The sequence below is a fragment of the Panthera pardus genome, unplaced genomic scaffold (genome assembly GCF_024362965.1).
Source record: "Panthera pardus isolate Hobbes unplaced genomic scaffold, ASM2436296v1 HiC_scaffold_8, whole genome shotgun sequence".
Lineage (NCBI taxonomy): Eukaryota > Metazoa > Chordata > Mammalia > Carnivora > Felidae > Panthera > Panthera pardus.
In genome coordinates, this window is record NW_026527013.1 from 8,663,305 (window position 1) to 8,685,104 (window position 21,800).

At 58.9% G+C, this 21,800-nt stretch overlaps 2 protein-coding genes across 8 annotated transcripts in view; one reads left to right on the forward strand and one right to left on the reverse strand.

Moving 5' to 3' along the window:
* The window catches only part of DOCK6 (dedicator of cytokinesis 6), a 43,257-nt gene extending 21,711 nt beyond the window's left edge, over positions 1 to 21,546 (reverse strand). For 6 of the 7 annotated variants that reach the window (XR_008420674.1, XR_008420675.1, XM_053898489.1 and 3 more), the window contains exons 1-21: positions 21,419 to 21,546; positions 14,712 to 14,799; positions 13,973 to 14,148; positions 13,644 to 13,712; positions 13,311 to 13,440; positions 11,957 to 12,169; positions 9,860 to 9,945; positions 8,255 to 8,321; positions 8,004 to 8,153; positions 7,011 to 7,091; positions 6,743 to 6,896; positions 6,448 to 6,579; positions 6,245 to 6,334; positions 5,677 to 5,839; positions 2,657 to 2,774; positions 2,502 to 2,572; positions 2,175 to 2,313; positions 1,986 to 2,087; positions 1,221 to 1,307; positions 624 to 855; positions 201 to 362 (exon numbers count right to left, since the gene is read on the reverse strand). Coding sequence is in view for 5 of the 7 variants with exons in the window: in XM_053898489.1 (XP_053754464.1) it covers positions 201 to 362; positions 624 to 855; positions 1,221 to 1,307; positions 1,986 to 2,087; positions 2,175 to 2,313; positions 2,502 to 2,572; positions 2,657 to 2,774; positions 5,677 to 5,839; positions 6,245 to 6,334; positions 6,448 to 6,579; positions 6,743 to 6,896; positions 7,011 to 7,091; positions 8,004 to 8,153; positions 8,255 to 8,321; positions 9,860 to 9,945; positions 11,957 to 12,169; positions 13,311 to 13,440; positions 13,644 to 13,712; positions 13,973 to 14,148; positions 14,712 to 14,799; positions 21,419 to 21,462 (2,554 nt within the window). In the remaining 2 variants the exon portion in view is untranslated. The other variant, XM_053898487.1, reaches the window with a different exon arrangement.
* ANGPTL8 (angiopoietin like 8) lies at positions 3,856 to 5,538 on the forward strand. The gene is made up of 4 exons (XM_019427686.2): positions 3,856 to 4,153; positions 4,349 to 4,510; positions 5,056 to 5,165; positions 5,287 to 5,538. The coding sequence occupies exons 1-4, from the start codon at positions 3,857 to 3,859 to the stop codon at positions 5,312 to 5,314; spliced, it is 597 nt and encodes a 198-aa protein (XP_019283231.1). The 5' UTR covers position 3,856; the 3' UTR covers positions 5,315 to 5,538.
* Positions 21,547 to 21,800: the final 254 nt, after the last annotated feature.

The following is a 21,800-nucleotide window of genomic DNA, read 5'->3' on the forward strand; positions in this document are numbered from 1 at the left end:
TCAAGCTACTGAAGATGCTTGTTGACCAGCTGAATGAGCCACCAGTCAAGCAACAGAGACCACAACTCCTCTCTTGCAAGCTGCCCAAACCTGCCAAGGCCTGTACAGCCTCTGGGCCTTTGCACATGCCATTCCCTCTGACTGGGACGCTCTCCTCCCTGATATTTCCTGCCCCCCCAGGGCCTCCCACCAACACTTACCACTTGGGAAGTTGGGCTCGGTGCCAGGCAGTCGGAAGGCGTAGTGGACATAGGCAGCCAGCAGCGGGCAGTGACCACGGGCATCCTGGGCAGCCTCTAGGCTCCGGTGGACAAGGCTGACCACATGGGCCATTGCTTCGAAGGCCCCACGACCTAGGTTCACTGCCGGGCAGAGCACAGGTCAAGTTCCAGAGCCCTGGGCCTCCTGCCTCCCCCAAGGAACCTCTTATCTCCCACCTTTCCAAGGGGTTGTGTGGCCACCAAAGGGTCACAGTGGACCTGCTCTGGGCCCGGGGGGTTGGGAGCCACTTTTCAGAAAGGAAAACTGAGGCCAGAAAGGAAAGTGAGCTATAGGAGGTCGCCCGGGACCAGGGGACTGAGGGGCCTTTTTCCAGATGGGGAAACTGAGGTCTGAGGGCTCACCGATCTGGCCGCCAATGATTGGAGGCCGCACGACCAGATGCACGAGCTTGTCCAGCACGTGGTGGGAGAAAGCAACAAGTGGCTGGGGGCTGGCGAGGCGCAGTGCGGCTAGGCTGGCCCGAAGCTCCTGCTCCACAGTCCCCTCACTCAGCACGGTGTCCTTGAGGCGGAACGGGAAGGCCCCTTCCTCCAGGACGTGCACCAGAGTGAAGAACTTGTCCAGGTGAGGGTCCTGGGGGTGGGAGGAGCTGGGGTGAGCAGGGTGGGGCCAGGGCTCCATGTCAGGGAAGACCGTAGGGGGTTGCGGGGGTGCGGGGATGCGGGGTGCTCCGTGGGCCAAAGACCAAGGCCGGAGATCAATGAACGGACTATAAACGAGGAAAGAGAGGGGTACCGGCTGGAGGGAGGAGAGAAGGGGAGCGACCAAGGGCCAAAGCCCCAGCTGGGATGGTCACTGGCATGGCTGAGTCAGCAGCTTCCCTGGGAGCCCGGCCTAGTTGACCGAAGTCACGTCCGTGGCCCGAGGCCAGGCCTCCCCGGTCAGCGGGAGCTGTTGCTCAACTCCAGGGCCGGACTCCTGGGTTCCCCCACCCCTACCTGGGGGTGCACAGAGGACACAGCAGTGAGCTCCACGCTGAACACGCCCTTGTGGCCGTCCACCCAGCGCATGCCCGGCAGCGCCACCTGCGGGAGGAACGCACCGGGTGGGGACTGGCCAGCCCTCCCGCACTGATCAGCCATTGCAACACTGTGGGCAGAGCAGAGCCCCCCCGGGGGAGCAGCCGGGTCCCCTGCCCAGCCCAGGGGGGTGCAGATGGGAGGCAGCACTATGGGGGTCCACTGGGTAGGCTGCAAGCCTGGGGTACTAACGGAGGAACAAGGAAAGGAGGCCCGGGGTGAATATTATTGAAGGGAATGAATCAGGGAAGAGCGTATGGGCTCTTGGACTTGAAGCTCCCAGGGCATTAATGACAGCTCAAGGGTAAGTGGGAGGGTGACAGCATTCATGCGGGGGATGGGCCCTGGAGGTACTCCTGGGGTGATCGTGGTCAGAGAGGCAGGCAGGATTGCTAAAGGGGGACCGGGGCAGAAAGGCAATGGGAACAGTGAGCGCAAAGGCCACAGGGTGGGGGGTGGTAACGAGGCAAGGCTAGTGGGGGACACGGAGGGACGCACGGAGCAGGAGACACAAAAGCAGTACTGCGGGGTGACGAGGGGTCCTGGAGGTCGTCACAGAGGACAACAAGGATCCCGGGAGTACTGATGGGAAGGAAGGCAGGGCACGGATGGGGGACCATGAGACGGGAGCCTGGGGTGTCATCAGAGGACAAGGCACTGGGGGGCGGCTGCCAGGGCACGTACGTCTGGAGTGAGCACAGAGTAGCTGGGCGGGAGCTGGTCCACGGACACAGGGAGGCAGAAGGGGCCGGTCCTCAGGCGGCCGTGCTGCAGCAGCGGGATCCACTGGGGAGAGGCCAGGGGTCAGCGATGGGGCCGGCCAGAGGTGAGGCGGGCTGGGGGTGTGGGGGTGAGGGCGGGCGGGGGTCTCACAGTAAAGCCCACGGGGGTCTCCAGTGCGGTGCCTGGCCGGGGCTGGCAGCTGACGTGGTAGAAGGTGAACAGCAGGTGGTGGTTCTCGGTCACGCAGGCCGGAAGGCGAAGCTTGAACTCCTCGTAGAACTCTGGGGACCTGGCAGGGGGGTCTGCTGGGGGCTGGGAGGCCCCTTGCCTTCCCCACCCCCTCCTGTGAGTGTGACCCCGGTGCCACCCGGCCCCACTGTCGGCTCCCTGCCTCCGGTTCCCCTACGAGGTCTCCTGGAGGTGGCCTGCTCCCCTCCTCTGCCCCTGTCCCCTGTCCCCTGTCCCGTCCCTGCATACTTGTTGTGGTAGACCACCGGTGTGAAGGCCTCGCGGGTGAATTCGCTGCAGCTCGACTTGCCAAAGATGACCTGGGGGAGGGCGTGTGTGAGGGACCTGCCGGGGACAGCCCACCCGGGACGCCCCGCCCTCCTCCCCCAGGCCTGGCCACTGACCGGCAGGGCCTGGCTGGGGTCCTCGCCCGCCATATACTGCACTCGCACGGCGAGGTTGCGCACGGAGCCCTGGCGGCTGCTGAAGTTGAGGCAGTGCGGGTACACGTACAGCAGGTTCCTGCGGGGGCAGGGGGGCATCAGAGGGACAGGAGAGGCCGGGCTACTGGCACAAGCCGGGCCTGGGACACAGGGGGAGAGTGGCCACGCAGCTGGGACACTGAGGGCCGGGCGGTTATGGGCACCAGGCGGGAGATGTGACTGGCAGAGAGCGGGGGACAGGTGGACACCCTTAGAGCATAGGTGGGGGGACAGTGCAGCAGAGGGTGGGAACACAGAGGGACTTTGGGGGCGCTCATGAGGCGTGGGGAGGTGCCGAGCAGGGACAGATGGGTGCTCGGGCTCAGGGTTCCAAAAAGTGGCCCAGGCAGCCACCTGGGCTGACCCACCCCTCCCTGGGCTCAGGGGCCTGACTGCCCTTCCCCCGGGAGAAGCCACTAGGGTTATGAGGCCTACCTCTCAGGTGGAGACACTGAGGCCAGAATCAGAAGTTGGGGGGAGGGGGGATGAACGTTACTCCCATTTTACGGGGCGGGGGGTGGTGGTAGAATAGAGGCACACGCCCCACAGTCATCCAGGGAGCAAAACAGCAGTTGGCACTTCTCCGGGGCACATGTGGGTCCTGGAGCCAGGCTGTATGGCCTCGGGAGAGTCTTTGCCACACCTGTACCCTGCCCCACACCCCCAGCTTGCAGCCAGGCCAGCGCAGACCCCAGCATCACAGGCCTGCGGCAAGGGTGTGAGCAAGTCAGCTACCATAACGGCAGCAGAAAAGCCATCCGGGGAAACCGTCGGCGCTAAGACTCTCACTATTATCATCCGCTTCTGCTGGCCTGTTACTGTCGTCACCCCTTCCACAGGTGGGGAAGCCGAGGCTCAGAGCTTCAGGTTCCCCCCCGCGGGGCCCGGGCCTATCCCCTCCCAGCGCCCCCCAGTCCACACCTGGCCCCAAGCCCCAGCCAGCGTGATCTCAGCGTGGCCCAGCCGGACATTCGCCTGATGCAACGGTCGCGCCACCGCCAGGCCCTTGCACAACACGGGGCACGCAGCTGGCCGGTTAACGATTGACCGGGGGTTATTGGGGTGTCAGGGCATAAAAGGTGGCGGCAGTGGCGCCGTGGCCGCACCCTCAGAGCCTCAGCCATGCCCGTGCTCGCACTGTGCCTGCTGTGTGCCCTGGCCACCGAGCCCTGGCCCTCGTCTGCAGCTCCCGTGGGGAGCCTGGAGCCAGCACAACATGAGGAGCTGACCCTGCTCTTCCACGGGACCCTGCAGCTGGGTCAGGCCCTCAACAGCGTCTACAGGGCCACAGAGGCACGGCTGACAAAGGCTGGGCACAGCGTGGGCCTCTATGGCCAGGCACTGGGGCTTCTGGGGCAGGAGGTCAGCCGGGGCCGGGATGCAGCCCAGGAGCTACGCACAAGCCTGTTGGAGATGCAGGTGGGCACTTCACCTGGGGCACTGTGGGGTAGATAGGAGTTTGCAGCACAAGTGCCTAAGGTAACCGACTGTCTGGGTTTGCCCAAGATTGAGGGGGTCCCAGGAACACAGGACTTCCAGTGTTAAAATTGGGCAAGTCCCAGGCAAACAAAGGCAAGTTGATCATCCTACTAACATCCACTATTTATCGATCAGATGGAAGAGGATGCCCTAAAGCTCCAAGCAGAGGCCACAGCCCAGGCTCTAGGGGAGGCGGCGCAGGGACAGCGGGCGCTGCGGGAGAGCATGCTGCGGCTGGAAGGCCAGCTGAGGGGCGCTTGGCTGGGTCATGCCCAACAAGAGTTTGAGGCCTTGAAGGTAAGAGGCTCCCAGCCCTGGTGGAGCTGGGACTCTGATTTCCCAGGCAGAGCTTGCTTCTGAGCCTTGAGTCCCCGAGCTATCCCCAGGTCCGTCTCCCGGTGCCATGGCCTCCCACCTATATGACCCTGGGCAAAACCCCTGTCCCCTCCCATGCCTCAGTTTCCCCACTTGCAAATAAGCGTGACAACTGACGTCTCAAAGTGGAGACAGGGACTCAATACAGACAAAACGCTCCGCATGGGACAGGGGACATGGAAGTGACTCAATAAATGTATACAGTTAAGAGTAACCGGGTCTGTGTCTCGAGCGCCCAGTAGCTACCCAGCCCTGCCTTTTGATAACCCATATCATACTTATAACAAGTATAACATAGTATAACAAGTCCCATTTCATCCCCATTTAACAGATGGGGAAGTGGAGGCCAAAGAGTAGCAGTGAATGGCCAGGTCACACGGATACAGCCAGAGGGCAGACGGCCCCGGGCGGCGTCGGGGGATGGAGGTGGGGCGGCCCCGGCTGAGGGTTCCGTCCTGACCCCACAGGCCCACGCTGACAAGCAGAGCCACATCGTGTGGGCCCTCACAGGCCACGTGCAGCGACAGAGGCAGGAACTGGCAGCACTGCAGCACCGGCTGCGCCAGATCCAGGAGAGGTGAGCCTGGAGGGGGCTGGACGCACAGGGCAGCCTGACGGCAGGTGCTCGGGGCAGCTGGGTGGGGACCCCTTTGCCTGGGCTGAGCCTGATCTCCCTCCCCACCCCCCCCCCCACCCAGACTCCACACGGCGGCACTTCCAGCCTGAGCCTGCCTGCGTGGAACTGAGAACCAGTCACACAACCGAAGGACGCTTCCTTCCGTGCCCCATGTGGCCCCTGCACAAGGAGCTGCCTGTCCACTGGGGTCGGCCAGGGTGCTTCTGGCCACGGAGCAGAGACAGAAACAGGCGGGGACACAGGCAGAGGACATGGCCCCGTCGTGGAGGGGTGGAGGCAGGACATGTGATCCTTCATGCTTACACACCGCCCCCCCCCCCCCCCCCCATTAAAGCGGAGTAGTGCCATCTCACTCTACGTGTCTCTGTGCGTCTGGGAGAAAAGGTACCTTGCTTTGCAGGATGCACGGATACCCCCATTCACGTGCCCAGCTGGGCCCTGGAGGTTGTACCTGTAGCTGGTATGGGGGGCGTAGACCTCACGGGCGGGGAACTCCAAGATCTCCTTGGTGGGCCGGCCCCTGGGGTCTGGGTAGGGCTTGACATGAAGCAGCTCCGGGGAGAGGCAGAAGTGCGGGTTCTCGGGAGCCGGGGAGATGTCGATCTTGAGCTGGGCTGGGGAGGGAGTAGGGGGTTTGCACCTGCCTGGAAGCCTCCCAGCCCAGCCCCACCCTGTCCGGGCTTCAGGATCAGAGCTCTGGCTTTTCCATTACGCCCCCTAGTGGCTGTCCTTCAGGTGCTAAGGCCAGCGGTCATCCTCAATTGCTGTACCTTGCCCTTGCGTTTGATCACCTCTGCCCTGGGGACCCAGGTCCCCACCGCCACCATGTCCCCCATTTGACACACGATCTGTCTTATTATGTTTCTTGTCTGACTCCCATTAGGGATCCCTGAAGTCAGGGATTTGTGTATCATGGTCACCGCGAGGTCTCCAGGGCCTGGCACAGCAGGTACTCAGTGTGGGTTTGTTGAGTGACTGCGTGAAAGTGACACCTCTCATTTAGGAGGTGTGGCACGCACCAGTCACGGGCCGCAGGCGCCGCAGTAGAGAGGATGGGCGTCGCATGTCAGCCAGGAACTTGAAGAGGTCCTCATCGCTGAGCCGCTCAGCTTCCTGCACAGGACACGCCCGCGTAAACTGGGTCCCTGGGGCCTGTGCGCCCACAGTGGGGTGACAGGGGTTGTGCCTGGGCACCCCTCCCTCAGCCCCACGGCCATGACACCTGCCTGCTTAAAGAAGTTGGTGACAGTTAGCGTGGCTGGGCGGAAGCTGGCGAAGCTGCAGGTGTCATCCCCACCACTCGTCCGATCCTGGGGCCCCCGACGGCGGCGGTCAGTCCAGGCAGGTCGGCGCTCTAGGGGAAGTGGTGACAGTGATGGAGGCGGCAGAGATGAAAGAGAGGCGAGGAGGGCCAGAGAGACGCGGGGACTCAACGTTGTACCAAGTCCAGCCAGCAGAGAGCGCATCGTCCCCTCCCCGGTAGCCCCGCCCCTGGCCCGTCAGCCCCGCCTCCTCACCGCCCTCGGAGTCCGAGTCGCGGTCCGTCTGGCAGGCGCTGCTCACGATGTTGGCCAGGTGAACGGCGGTCCAGGCGAAGGGCATGCGGTAGCGGCCCAGGCGGGTGCAGAACTGCTCGGCTGCCAGGCGCAGCTTCTCCAGCTTCTCTTTGTTCTGTGCGGAGACCCCCCCAAGCCGCCAAGTGCTCAGTGCCCCAGGCCTACCGAATCCAGGATCCGCCCTGCCCGGTGACCCCTTCGCCACCCTGCTCAGCCTCCACCTGCTTACCTTGGCCGTGTCCACCTCCTTCATCACCATGTATGGCTCGCAACACTCGCTGATGTCCCCCTGCTGCAACACCTTCTCCAGCTGGGGGGCCGGCAGGGCCAGTGAGGCGCTGCTGGGACCCCAGCCTCCCACCCCATTCCCACCCACTCACCTGGACCCCTCACGGGCCCTCAGACACTCCATCCAGCTAGGACTTTTGCTCCAACACCTCCCATGGTTCCCACTGTCCTCGAGATTGAGCAAGAGTTGGCTTGCCCCGCCAGCTGCCCCTCCCCATGCTTTGAACCCACTCCAAACCCCCGTCTCCGTAACTTCCCTACGTTTATACTTTTGTTAGTATAAACAGAGGCCACTCCAAGCATGGCTGGACTCCAGTCCTGACCACCTGGAGGGTATGGGAGCCCGAACAGGTCCCTAACCCATGGTGTACTTCAGTTTCCCCGTCTGTAAAATGGGGGGGCCACGGCAACCCCCACTTCCTGGGGCTGTTGTAAGGATTAGAGGCGGCAAGCCCTGCGTACCCTGACCGACCATGAGCCGTGCCTGCCTGTAGGTGCTCAAATAATGCCGTTAGCGTAACCTAATAGAACGTTTTGGGGAAGGAAATTTGAGATCACTCCTAGAAACAGAAAATCTCACACAGATGTGCCAACTAGGTCTTTCTTCCCCTGATAAACTGAAAAACTCCCAACTTAAAAAGAGTTTCAAATGTTCATCTGCACGGGCCGGGATGCCGTTTCTCCCCAGGCCGCCCACTCATGGGTCTTGGCCTGGCTGTCACCTCTCCACGGAAGCCCTCTGTGATTTCTCCCCACCTGGGTCGTGTGAGGAGCCTCTTCTGGGCTTGCCCAGCTGCCTGTGCTTTCCCCACAACACACTCATCACCCTTCTTGATGACGTGGCCATCTTCTTCCACGAGAACAGGGCCCACGCTGCGTTTACCATTATCCGGCGTTTACCATTATCACCCCCTGGCCCAGCCCCAGCAGGCACCTTGATGACCAGGAAGATATCAGGTGAGGGGTAGGTCACGGAGAAGATGGCAGAGCGGGCCAGCGTGGAGATGGCAGGGTGGGTGCCATGAGCCCGCAGGAGCCCCTTCACAGAGTCCGAGTTCAGGTCAAAGTAGAAGTTTTCTGAGATCTGGGGACACGAAAAGCAGCTGGGCCACCACCTCCAGGAAGCCCACTGCGGTGCAACAAGGAGGAGGGTCGGGGTAGGAATGGGAAGAAAGGGGCTCCTACCTTCTTTTTCTCCCGCACATCATACAGGGCCAAGATGCCAAAGATGGGCTCGATTTCGATTTCAAACCTACGGTGAACGGGGACTCTCTGGCAGAGGCTGTCCCTAATACTTGTACCATCCACACACCCCAGTCCCTCTTGAGACCCGGCCCAGCCTTGGTGCATCGTGGTGGGGGGGCATCTAATTTCCACTGGGCCACAAAGAATTGCTGCTTACGGGCTTCCAGGAAAAGCCTGTCCCGTTTTGCAAATAGGGAAACTGAGGCATGAAGCCCCCCACCACCCCCCCCCCCCAGTAACTCACACAGAGCCCTTCCCCCGAAAATATGGCCCTTGTTCAGATGGGATGGAGGAAGCTTTTGCCACGAGAGTGCCCCTCATCGTGAAATTCTCACCTCCTGGGCCTCGCTGTGCCCCCCTCTCTGGGGTGTCCTCTACCCCCCTGGGCTGAGCTCTCACTTCGCTTGCCTGCACCGTCCCTGTAACCACCTTCCCGTCTTATTCTGCCCTGCTGGCCCCCACTCACCACGCGAGCCCTAAGGAAGCATTTTAAAACTTAAAATGTAAGGGACGCCTGGGTGACTCAGCCGGTTAAGCGTCTGACTTCGGCTCAGGTCATGATCTCACAGATCGTGAGTTCGAGCCCCACGTCGCGCTCTGTGCTGACAGCTCAGAGCCTGGAGCCTGCTTCAGATTCTGTGTCTCCCTCTCTCTCCGCCCCTTCCCCACTCACACTCTGTCTGTCTCTCTCTCTCAAAAAATAAACATTAAAAAAAAAAAACCTCAAAATTTGAGGCTCCCCAGTGTGCTGAAAACAAAATCCTACAGGGCTCCGTCCCGCCCACCTCTTGGCCTCATTTTTCCCCTCTCCAGACATCTCCCAGCCTTTGGGTGTGCCCTGTCCTCCCACCCAGAGGGCCCTGTATGGTCATCCCACGGTTACAGGTGCTGGATACGGTAGGTAGTGTTTGTTGAATGACTGGATATTCAAAGAGCTGGTTCCCAACCCTACTGCTTGGGACGGGCCTCAGGCCACACCAGGGCCTCCCTTTCCTGCCCCCATCCAGGCAGGAACTCAGGGTGGGGAGGGGCAGTGCTGGGCTTAGGTCCAAGGCCACATCCTGTTCAGCTCAATTCCCACGCACTTCTGGCTGCTTCCCGGGGGGGGGCTGATGTGGAGGGGGCCTCGGTCAGCTAGAAGTCAGGTCCAGGGTCACCAGCGCCCCCTCTGGCCTGGGTCGCGGCAGAGCCAGTACCAGATTCTGGCCTCCTAAGTCATGTGATCTCGGGCACAGTGACTTCCACCCTGTGCCTCAGTTTCCCCACCTGCGCCTACCTCACAAGGTTGCGGTGAAGATTGGAGGTCGTACGTGTGCAGGGCTGAGAACGCAGCCCGGCACATAGTTGGCACTTAAGGACCCGGTGGCTTTGAATAACGAGAAAAGGAAGTCATTTCCCACCTCAAAGCACACGGATGACCTCACGGGTCTCAGGGCCGCACACGGTAACAGCCTGGCTTGAGTAGTGGGCCCCAAGTGTGTGCCCGCACCATACCCCACGCGGGGCCTCGCGGGTCTGGAGGGAGGCGTGGGTCAGCACACTTACTTCAGCGACAGACACTTGACCAAGATCCTCTGTCCGAAGTGCTCACGGGGCGGCTCGGGGCGGCTGCAGCGTTCCACGGCCTCATCCTGCCAAGAACCGGGGAGGGCAGCTGGGACACATCCGTTACGAAGGGCTTGGAACGTGGGGCCCGAGGCCAGCTCTGCCCCCCCGACCTGACTTAAGTTTCTTTCAGTTCCTGTCTCTGTGCTTTGGCACATCCCATTGCCCCAGGCTGGAACCCCCTTCTTCTCCCCTCCTTGTCATCGTCCAGGTGGCGGCTTAGCGGGCACTTCCTCCCTGATCGCTGAGGCCTGAGCAGGGACCTCGTCCCGGTGTTCACAATGTCACACGGCCGGGACCCAGAGGGCCATGTGAGGGCCAATTACCGGCAACTCATCATGACATTACTCCATCTGGATTGCAATTTCTTGGTAGGAGGGTCTCTCCTCCACAGGGCAGGGACGGAGTCTACCCTGTTCATGGCTGGACCTCCAGGACTTGCCATTCATGTCGGTCAAGCAAATACAGAAGTATACAGTAGGCACCTCCTCAAAGTTGGTTGGATAAACACAGACGTATACAGAAAACGTTCGATTAACACTGCCTGGACATTCACAGGGGTATATACTAGGCTCCCGACAAATACCGTTGAATAAACGTAGGAGTATACAGTAAGCACTTGATAAATGGCTGGATGAAAACACAGGTGTCTATACTAGGTTCCCAATAAAAGTTAGTTGGTAGGGGCTGGCTCGGTCAGTGCAGATGTGACTCTTAGTCTCAGGGAGGCGAGTTCAAGCCCTGAGTTGGGCACAGAGATTATTTAAAAAAAAAAAAAAAAAAAGCCGGTCGGATAAATACAGATACTGGAGACACATTAATTGCTGAAATGCTGTTTGATTAAATAAAGGACTATAGGGGCACCTGGTGGCTCAGTCGGTTGAGTGTCCGACTTCGGCTCAGGTCAGGATCGCACGGTTCGTGGATTCGAGCCCCGAGTTAGGCTCTGTGTTGACAGCTCAGAGCCTGGAGCCTGCTTCGGATTCTGTGTCTGCCTCTCTCTCTGCCCCTCCCTGGCTCACATGTGCACACATGCACGTTCTCTGTCTCTCTCCAAAATGGGTAAACATTAAAAAAAAATTTTTGTAAATAAAGGACTATACAATAGGTATACAATTAACATTGTATACCTCTATTGGTTGAATAGAGAAGTATATAATAAGTGCCCAATAAATGCTGGGTGGATAAATAAAGGAGTATATATACAATAAAAGCCACTGAATAAAAATACACGGTATACACTAGGTGCCCAATAAATGTTACCTGGATAAATATACTCATATATAGTAGGTGCTCAATAAATACCAGTGTGATTAAATTGTTTTTTTTTTTTAATTTTAATTATTTTTGAGAGACAGAGCATGAGAAGGGGAGAGAGGCATAGGAAAGAGAGAGAACCTTTAAAAAGAAACCTTTTTTTAAATGTTTTATTTATTTTTGAGAGACAGAGTGTGAGTGGGGAAGGGGGAGAGGGGGAGAGAGGGAGAGAGAGAGAGAGAGAGAGACGCCGAATCAGAAGTAGGCTCCAGGCTCCGAGCTGTCAGCACAGAGCCCGATGTGGGGCTTAAACTCATGGACCACAAGATCATGATCTGAGCCGAGGTCGGACACTTAACTAACTGAGCCACCCAGGTGCCCCCGAGAGAGACAGAATCTTAAGTGGCCTCCATGCTCAGCACAGAGCCCAACATGGGGCTCGATCCCACGATCATGACCTGAGCCCAAATCAAGAGTCAGACACTCAAAGGACTGAGCCACCCGGGCACCCCAATTAGATTGTTTGACTAAAGAGAAGGCTATACAGCAGCATATATTAAGTATTGGTTGAATGAATATAGGAGTCTGGTAGGTGTCCAATAAATGCTGGCTGGATAAATATAAGGGCATGTAGTAGGCATCCAATAAAAGGAACTGAATTTTAAAAAACGGGGGTATACAGTAGGCAACCAGAGAACATTGGTGGGATACCAACATACCACATAGGGTCAGTCGCATGGGTACTGGCCTCGGGGCCCGTGTGGGCCTGTGGGCACCCACCTCATCGGGTGCTGGGTAGAGGGCCAGCAGGGCGCGGGGCCGGTGCTGTCGCCGCAAGGCCTCGTTCCGCCGGTCCACATCTTCAGGGGCTGTGCGTTCCAGCAGCGAGGGCAGCAATGAGTCAGCTGCCAAGTTCCTCAGGTCGAAGATGCCAGAGGCCCCACTGCTTCGAGGGGTGTCATCCAGGGAGCCCGAGGAGTGGCGGGGGTCATCCTGCCAGGGGAGAACGCACAAGCACTGAGCGCCAGCTGGATGCACCTCCACCCCACTCAGAGGCGTCCTCATGCCCAATCAACGGATGGGAAAGCTGAGGGTCATGGGGTGGGGTTACCACTACAAGGGTCACTGTGAGGCTTTGCTAAGCCTCTTTCTAGAACCTTCCGCCCCTCCTTCACCATTGTTGGAGGAGGCTACTCCCAAGCTTACGTACTCATCTGGCCAATCAGAACACGACATCTGCCGGCCCCAGGGATTGGCGGCAAAGTAAGGCCATGTCTGGGTTGGGCCAATGAGAGCCTTCCGTGATGCTTTGCTCACTGTTGTCAGGGGAGGGAGAGGTCTTCCCATTGGAGCTGTCACTGGCTCAGGGCCCTGTCTCACCTCCTAGACTCGGTTGTGGTCAGAGCCAGACCACCCTGGTTCAAATTCCCACTCAGCTCTGTGACCCTGTGTCCCTGAACCCAACTCAAAGGCCCTCAGCTTCCCCACCTACATCTAAAACTAGTAACAATGGAAACGGTAACAATAATTCTTGGTAGGATTATCGTTGGCATAAAGTAGGAGCCCAGTGAATATTGGTTGACAAAATTTCGGCTCAAGACCCACCAGGCCAGTGACATTCTCCTAATCACCGCGCTGTGCCTTGGTTTCTTCCTTTCTTTCTCTTTTTTTAAAAAAAAATATTTATTTTTGAGAAAGAAACACAGAGCGTGAGCGAGAGAGGGGCAGAGAGAGGGAGACACAGAATCCGAAACAGGCTCCAGGCTCTGAGCTCTCAGCACAGGGCCCGACGTGGGGCTCGAACTCACGAACCGCGAGATCGCGACCTGAGCCGAAGTCGGACGCTTAACCGACCGAGCCACCCAGGCGCCCCTGGGCCTCGGTTTCTTATCGGCAAAACGGGTGTTGCCCTGCCTCACGGGATGAAAGATGAGGACCAGCAGAAAGTATTTAGTACACGCTAAGCACTTAATAAATGTTTATAATTATTACCCTTAACTTTTAACCCACGGGGCTGATACGTTTCCTTTTGGAGTCGAGACTGTTTGGGTCACTTCCCGTCACATGGGACTGACAGCTGGGGCCTAGAGCTCACACACACCCCTAAGGTGACCCCTGCCCGGGGCTCCCTCACCGAGTCCTCTGGGCCGGACCTCTCATCCCCAGAAGTGTCCTGCTCAAAGACCTGGCGGGTGAGGCCCTTTTGCCGCTCTCGCTGCGTCTCTGTGGTGATGGGGCTGAACGCTGCACTCAGATGCTGGTACCTGGGAGGAGGTAGGGCTGGGCGGGTAGCAGGGAGAAGGGCACACCCCCCCTGCAATACACCAGAGAAGATCCACCGGAGAAGTCTGGCCGTCCTTGTGGGGACAGTGGCCAACACACAGGAGGACTAGCCCAACGGGCTCTCCTGGGCTCAGACCGGGCCTCTTGACCCTCTCCCCTGAGCTGCCCCCCAAGCCAGACCCACCTCCTGTGGGCGATGATCCAATCCTCCGTGTACATCTCCACCGCGGCCCTCACCTGGGCATCCAGCTTTCTGCACAAAATATAATCAGGGTAAACAGAGGCAGGGCACAGTGTTAATCCTTCCAGTGGCCTGAGGTGGGTCGTACCCCCCTGCCTGTTATAGAGAAGTGGAGACAGAAGCTCAGAGAGGGAGGGTACCTCACCCAAGGCCACACAGCCGAGCCAGGAGTTGAACTTGGGGCCATTGGAGCTTGACGGAAAGGGGGTGCTGGTGAGGGGCATGGAGGCAGAACTGAGTTACAGACAAGGAGGGCATGGCGCCGAACGCACCCATCCTCGGGGGTCCCGGGCTCCGTGGTCCGGCATTCCCGGGGCTGTAACAGCAGCTCGAGGTCATCAGCTGGAAACTCGGCCAGGTCCCGGAGGGGCCCGGGTTCGGCATCTGGAGGCCGGCTCAGGAGCACATCCTCGAAGTCCAGGGGCTCAATGACTTCAGTGAGCGGGACCTGGGTTGGAGCAGAGTGGCTGTGGCCCCCGCCCTGGGGGCTGAGAGTGGGGGTGAGCGTGGGCTTGGGCTCGGGTAAGAGGGCGGTGGGAGCCATAGAGAGTGTTGGAGCTGTGAGGAGCCAAGGAGGACAGTGACCTCAGACTCTCTACCCGCATCCCAGAGCGGCCTGCCCCGCCCCTCTTTCCAGGCAGGAAATCACACCCTGTGCCTGGAGGGGCAGGGCTCTGCTGGAAGGAAAGGCATGTGGGCTGCAGCAAAGAAAGACAATTCCTAAGGCTCCCTCCCTCTCCCAGCGGCTGGAAGTACCTCCCATCCCCCAACCCTGCCCGGTCCCCATCTGGGTGGTCCAGGCAGCAGGAGGTGGGGCGACCTCAGGGTGACCACCCACGGGGCTGCAGCGAGGGGACTACCCTCCCCACTCACAGAGAAAGAGAGCGGGGACAGTCCCTCCGGGCACTAGTGGGAGGGGCGGGTGTGACCAAGGCCCGGCAGAGGGGATTCCCCACGTCCCGCGTCGGCCAGAGAGCAGGGTCCTGGAGGGGTCACCTCCCAAACACGTACCCCCAGGGAGCCGCTGCTGCGTCTGCTGGAGTGGGGGGAGCCACTGCGCTCCCGGGACACCTGCTTCCGTACCTCCGCAGCCACCGTCCTGCGGGGACAGAAGGGGGCCACTGGGGACACGAACACTTGGGCAGTGGGGCCCGGAGAACTCCACTTCGGGCCAATAAATCCCTTCTCCGAGACGAAAATCCAGGCTGTAGAAGGGAAAAACCAGGCCACGGACCAGGAGAATCTAGGCTTCAGAATCCACGGATCTCAGCCCAGAGGTCCCAGGACCACCCCCAAGCTGGGCCTGGGGCCCTCCCAACCCCCACTAAGCACAGATGGAAGGAATTGCTCCCGGCAGAGCATGAGGGTCACAGGTCCTTCTCTATCCCTGGCACCCACCAAGGGTCTAAGTCCTGGCTGGCCGGCTCCCTGGTCCCCAACCTCCGCTCCCTCATCTGGGGGACCCGCGTCCACCCTGCCTCCCATCCAGAATGTGCGCCCCGTCCCACCCTTGCTGTGGGGCTTTGGACAAGTTACTCCTGCCTCTGAGCCTCAGTTTACCCATCTGTACCTGAAGGGACCTCACAAGGCCGCTGTGCAGAGCCGAGCAGGGGGCTCGGCATTCAGGGGTCACTCTGTACCTCATTGTCAGGGAATCGGAGACAACGCTGAGCGTGTGTCAAGAGGCCAGGAGGACCCGCAGGGCACACGCAGGAACCAAGGTCCGTGCGGTGGCCTTCTTGGGCCACCTGTATCTGTGCCGGCCTTCACAGGCAGGGAGGACAGGGTGAAGAGGGAAGACCCACGGGGGAGGGGGCCAGCACAGGAATCTGGGACTTGGTGGGGCCGGGGTCCCCCAGGCACTCAATTCCTTCAGCTGAGCTTAGAAGGAGGGGAAGGAGAGAGAGCCACACAGTTATCTGCGGAAGAACATTCCAGGCAAAAGGTACGGTAAGTACAAAGACTCTAAGGCTGGGCTGTGAGCTCCTAGACCCCTGGCCCCCCCGGGGTCTCTATGAAGGCAGGACGAGGGCTATGTGTCCCCAGCAACAGCCCCGCATATAGTAGCTACTCAATAAATATTTTAAAACGTTAAGCTATGTATTTTTGAGAGACGGAGGCAGAGAGAGCACAAGGCGGGGAGCGGCAGAGAGGGGCACACAGAATCTGAAGTAGGCTCCAGGCTCCCAGGTGTCAACGCAGAGCCCAACACGGGGCTCAAACCCGCGAACCGCGAGATCATAACCTGAGCCGAAGTCAGACGCCTAACTGGCTGAGCCACCCAGGTGCCCCTCAATAAATTTTTCTTGGTGAAATGAGTGAATCCCTCCCAATCTTCCCCCTGGTCCAACTAGACTGAACCCACTGTTAGAAGCCGCAGACATTTTAGCTGTGTGGCTTTGGGCTGGTGAACACCCTTTCTGGGCCTCAATCCCTCTTAAAATTGAGAAGGCAATTGCCTGGGTGTTTGGGCCTTACTCCCTTCTATTTTCCACTTGTCTGTGTGCCGGGGAGTTTTCCTAATAAAAAGTTATACCCCCCAAAAAGCACGATGCTGGGGCGCCTGGGTGCCTCAGTCCATTAAGTGTCCGACTTTGGCTCAGGTCACCATCTCACAGTTCGTGAGTTCGAGCCCCGCGTCGGGCTCTGTGCTGACAGCTCAGAGCCTGGAGCCTGCTTCGGATTCTGTGTCTCCCTCTCTCTCGGTCCCTCCCCTGCTCGCGCGCTCTCTCCCTCTCAAAAACAAATAAAATAAAAACATTTTTAAAAATACAGAAAAAAAAAATTTAAAAAAGCACTATGCCGATTGCCAACCTATGGCCCGTGGGCCACCGATGAAATGGATGCGTGCAGTGGGGCTCAGGTAAGACAGGTGGGGGCGGGGGGTCATCTGGAAGCCTCTGAATTCAACTCTGTGTAGGTGAAACAAACTTGACCGTGACTCTGATCCAACACGGGGGCCTCCAGTGGAGACCTCAGCCTCACTCCTCGGTCTCCGTGTTCTATTTATTTTCTTTGTTAATGGTCTCAGAGTCTTGCTTCTACTGGTTGGGGTTTAGGGGGAGATGATGGAGGATCTTCTAGGAAATTCAAAGGTTGTGCAAAATGAGATACGGGCCCTCAAGTTCCCAACGTTGGGGCTGCTCTTCTGGAAGCCTGGGCACACAGGGTCTTGGGGGATGATTTATGAAAGACGCCAGGACAGGGCACCGGTCTGTGCCCTGGTCCCAGACGTTCTACAGCTGTTACCCCCAGAGCAGGGAGAGGGGAGGAGGGAGGGCGGGGCCACTTCATTTTGTCTTTGGCTTGGAGAGATGTCCCCAGAGTGGAAAAAAGGCCAGGTCCTCAACACCGTGGCCCAGGAGCCAGTTTCCCGTGTCACAGGGCTCTGCGCTTGGGAGCTGGGCAAGCATGGACGGGTGGCAAGCACCCCCTTCTCTGGACCTCTGGGCTCAGGACAGTACCCACACCTTAATGAACTGTTCTGAGTGTAGGGCTTGGCACACAGTAAGTGCTCAATTAAGGCTTGCTGTAAGCATGTTGCCTCAAAAGGATCCCGAGAAACTGGAATCTCTGGACCTTCTTTTTATGCCAAAAGGGGGTGAGGCTCAGAGAGGGGTGGTAAGGTGCTCAGGGTCACACAGCAGGTGGCCAGGATCAAACCCCTGGGGGCCAGAGGGCAGGGTCTGTGCCCTCCAGCATCTGCCATCCCACGTGGCCTGTGATTGGGAGCAGGGCCGAGAACAGGGGCTCAACCTGCCTCTTCCATGTCCACACTCGCCCCCCACAGTGGTCCCATCCAGCCTCCGGGTTTCGGCACCATCTAAACAATGACAATCCTCGAGTCCGTTCGGTGGGATCCCTGCCTCCTTTGCGTGCCCTCGCGGGGTCCTGCAGGCATGCGCCATCACCGTAACCCTGCCTTCCCAGCATCCTCCTGTCTCCCTAAGGGCAGCCCCGCCCTCTGGGGTGCTCAGGACCCGCACCTGGGAGGCACCCCCAATGCCCCTCTCTTTCTCATCCCCACATCAGATGTGCTTCAGACGCCCCCGTGGAGCACATTTTTAAAAAGGAGGCAAGACGTTGAGCTGAACGTGGTGGTTTTTCTCAGGAAGGGATTTCAGAATTGCAATGGCAAAAAATGTCAAGATCAGGCGGTGGGTTACAGCCGCCGGTGAGATAAATCCTCCAACGGGGAAAATCGACAGCCCTATGTGACACTGTAGAGACGCTCAGAGAGGAAAGGGTAAGCAGTGGCGTCACTGGAAATTCATGAGAGACAGTGGCCCTCACCCCAGGGCTGGCCACATTAACAGAAGTCTAGCCTCACCGGGGAGGAGGATAAAACCAGAACCAAGAATGGCATAAGCCTCTGACGTTACGTGTTCCCACCTGTGTAAAAAGCGAGAGAATAGGGGTGCCCGCGTGGCTCAGTTGGTTACGCATCCGACCCTTGATTTTGGCTCGGGTCGTGATCTCGAGGTTCGTGAGTTCAAGCCCCACGTCGGGCTCCGCGCTGACAGTGCGGAGCCTGCTTGGGATTCCCTTTTCTGCCCTTCCCCCGCTCTCTCTCTTTCTCAAAATAAACAAAACTTAAAAAAGAAAAAGACTTAACTTTTTTAAAAAAGAAAAGACTTTTTAAAAAACTTAAAAAAAAAAACCAAAAAGCAAGAGAAGAATATGAATCCTTATAAAACCCCAGTGATTCCTCCTTATACCCCACCCCTAGCCTTCCTGGACCATCAGAACATTCTAAAGACAAAGAATCAGGGGCACATGGGTGCCTCGGTCAGGTGGGCGCCCAACTTCACTCGGGTCATGATCTCACAGTTCGTGGGTTCGAGCCCCGCATCGGGCTCTGTGCTGACAGCTCGGAGCCTGGAGCCTGCTTCGGACTCTGTCTCCCTCTCCCTGCCCCTCCTCTGCTCACGCTCTGTCTCTCTCTCAAAAATAAATAAACATTAAATAAAGACAAAGAGTCTGCCTGCCCGTGAGGATATGAAGCCACAGGAACTCTCATCTGCTGCTGGGGGGACAGGGGTGGGAGGGAGCCATTTCCTTGAAATCCCAAAGACCCCTCTGGAATTTTCAACGCATGTCTCATTGCCCTCCAACAAATCACTACTTCGAGAGTGACCTGACCGCTTTGAGTCCAGCCTGCAACAGTTAAACACACGGGGAGCCCGGGTGGCTCAGTCGGTGGAGCATGATTTCAGCTCAGGTCACGATCCCAGGGTCGTGGGATCAAGCCCAACGACGGGCTCCGCACCGCGTTTGGGGCACCTCGGTGGCTTAGTTGGTTAAGCATCCAACTTCAGCCCAAGTCATGATCTCACGATTCATGGGTTTGAGCCCCGCATCCAGCTTTGCACTGACAGCACGGACCCCGCTTCAGATTCTGTCTCCCTCTCACTCTGCCCCTCCCTCACTCGTGCTCTCTCTCAAAAATAAATATAAACGTTTTTGAAAAGTGTAAAAAAAAAAAAAAAAGATTCTCTCTCTCCCTCTTTCTCTGCCCCTTCCCCACTCGCTTGGGTGTGGGTATGCACTCCCTCTCTCAAAAATAAATATAATGAATTGATTGATCTTGAGGTCATGAGCTCACGGCTCGTGAGATCGAGCCCCACGTCGGGCTCTGTGCTGACAGCCGAGCCCCCTTATGATTCTTTCCCTCTCTCTCTCTCTCAAATTAAATGCACTTTAATTAAAAAAAGAATACTAAAAAAAAAACTAGCTACACCTATGTCAACAGGCTCTGGTGATTCCCGACGGGACGAACATACAATAAATATATTGTAAGTACTGGCCATTACCACCGTTCCATATCGTACTTTACTTTAAACAGTACAAGTGAAAAAACAAACAAGTTATATTGCGCGCAATAGCGTCTGTCCACGTTATTACATGTATAAGAATTTATGGTTTTAAGTGATCTCCCCAAACTCTTTTCTTTTCTTTAAGAATCTGTTCATTAGGAAACTGGGGGACTGTTTAATATTCGGGTTAACACGGCCCTGCGGAGTGAATGACTGAATGAATGAATGAATAGATGAAAAGAGGTCCAGGTCTGAGCAAGGAGACCCCGGTGTCCACTGGGCTGCAATGGAGACCCTGTCGGAGGATGACCGGAAGCCTTGAGCCATTTGCTTGTGGTTCCCTGGGGCCCCAGGATCATTCTCTGCTCTTCTTACCCTGGGCCCTACAGTGTCCGTTCCCCAGGACTTCTCTCATTTATTTGAGTGGAAGCCCGGACCCAAGGACAGAGACCGCGTGGCAAAGAAATGGGTTCGGAGATGCCAAAGGTCCAACACAGACAGACAATTCAGGAACATGAAGATAGCAGAACACAAAAATCGCCTGACCGCTATGCTCCTGACCCATGGCTACACCCTTCAGACCGCTTCGTGACTTCCACCCCGCTCAGGATTCAAGTTAAAGTCCTCGCCACAATCCACAAGCTGCAAGATCTGCTCCCGCTGTCCCCTTCCTTACTCAGCTGCAGACTGGCTGCCCTCCTCAGATGATCTATAAATACACTATGCCTGCTCCTGCCTCCGGGCCTTTGCACTTGCTTTCTCGTGTTTGGATTGCATTCCCCCCACGTTTGGGCACGGCGGCCTCCCTCACCTTCGGATCTTTGCTCCAATGTTCCCTTATCACCCCAGCCTTCCTGACCCGCCTCCCAGGTCTAAAATGGCTCCCATCCTCTTCATCTCCTTTCCCTGCCTCGTCGGTCCCCACAGCGCTTATCATTAACATACAATCCATTTTATTGTGCTACCCCTCCATCTACCCCACTGTATCTGCCCCCCAGGGTGGGATCTTTTCTCGTGTCTCCATCACGCCAGCTCTGGACCCACAGGGTGCCCTCTCACTTGGGCGGGGCCAAGACAGGTCCCCTGTGGAGAGGACCCCGGGGCAGTCTCTGATCTCTGACTGACTATGGAGGCAAAGAGGGGGAGCAGCTCTCCAGCCCCAGTCTGACCGCCCCCCTCGCAGGCTGAGTCTCTTACAATCTCCAGTGGCCACGGAAATGGATCCCCCAGCGCCTGGCGCCCGTCCCCTCCCCCGTCTGCCCACCAGCTGGTTCGGTCCCCAGCCCCCACTCCCTCCATTCAATGACCCATCCATTCCCAGCGCGTCCAGCCGGTGCTGGGAGAGCCTGAAGCAGGGCTGGGGGCGGGGGGACATCCACAGCTGTCCCCCGCTCCCCAGACAGCTGGGCACGGGACGCTGACAGTGGGAGAAGAGCACGGGAAACTTCCCGAGGGGCCTCCAAGGCCCCCAAGAGCACCATCCCCGTTCCCAAACCCCGGCGCCCGGAGCATCCCCACCCCACGCCAGTCGCACGAGGGTGCGTCGCAAAGGTCCCTCCCGCTCCCACGCCCTGGGGCTCAGAGACCCGGGAAGGTCTAGACGAGGAGGGGCGCGGAGGGCTCCCGTGACACGCTTTCCCTGCGCCGCCGCCTCCAGGAAGGCCCCCCGGACACGCCCCCACGCGTCCCCCCCCCCCCCCCCGGCTCCCAGGGCGGCCCTCGGCTCAGCCGCCATCGCAGCCGCAGCCCCGCCGCGCCCCCTCCCGCCTCCCGCCGCCCCCCGCCCCACCCCGTCCCCGGCCGGAGGGAGCGGGTCGGACTCGGCCAAGGCCGAAGGGGCTTGAATGGGGGGCGCCGGGCCGGGGAGGGCGGGGCTCGGACACGTGCGGGCGGCCGCGCTACCTGTTGATCTTGTGCGCGAAGGCGCGGCGCTCGGCGGCCGCCATGGCGCCGCGCGCGTCCCGCCGCCGCCGCCGCGCGCACCGTCCCCGCCGCCACCGCCGCCGCCGCCGCCGCCGCCGCAGCCTCCCGGTTCTGGGCTGCCCGGGCTGGGCGGGGCCGGGGCCGGAGGCGGGGCCCTTCCGGGTGTGCCGGGCGGCTCCGTGCTGCCCCTGCCGGCCGGAGGGGCGCCGGGGCCCCGGGCCGCCTCCGCGCCCTGGGGGCTGAGTTGGGGAAACCGAGGCTCTCAAGGGCGCAGGGAGGGAGAGACGCCGGGACCGAGGCCGGGGGTGTCGGACCCCGGGGGACGCTCTTTCTGCCCTCGGACTAATCACCGCGCTAATCC

What these genes read in the sequence shown, in the direction of transcription:
- ANGPTL8 (XM_019427686.2), top strand. Translation starts at nt 3,857, where the DNA reads ATGCCCGTGCTCGCACTGTGCCTGCTGTGTGCCCTGGCCACCGAGCCC. An exon ending in CAAGCCTGTTGGAGATGCAG is followed by an intron (nt 4,154 to 4,348) that starts GTGGGCACTTCA and finishes TTTATCGATCAG; the next exon opens with ATGGAAGAGGATGCCCTAAA. An exon ending in AAGAGTTTGAGGCCTTGAAG is followed by an intron (nt 4,511 to 5,055) that starts GTAAGAGGCTCC and finishes CTGACCCCACAG; the next exon opens with GCCCACGCTGACAAGCAGAG.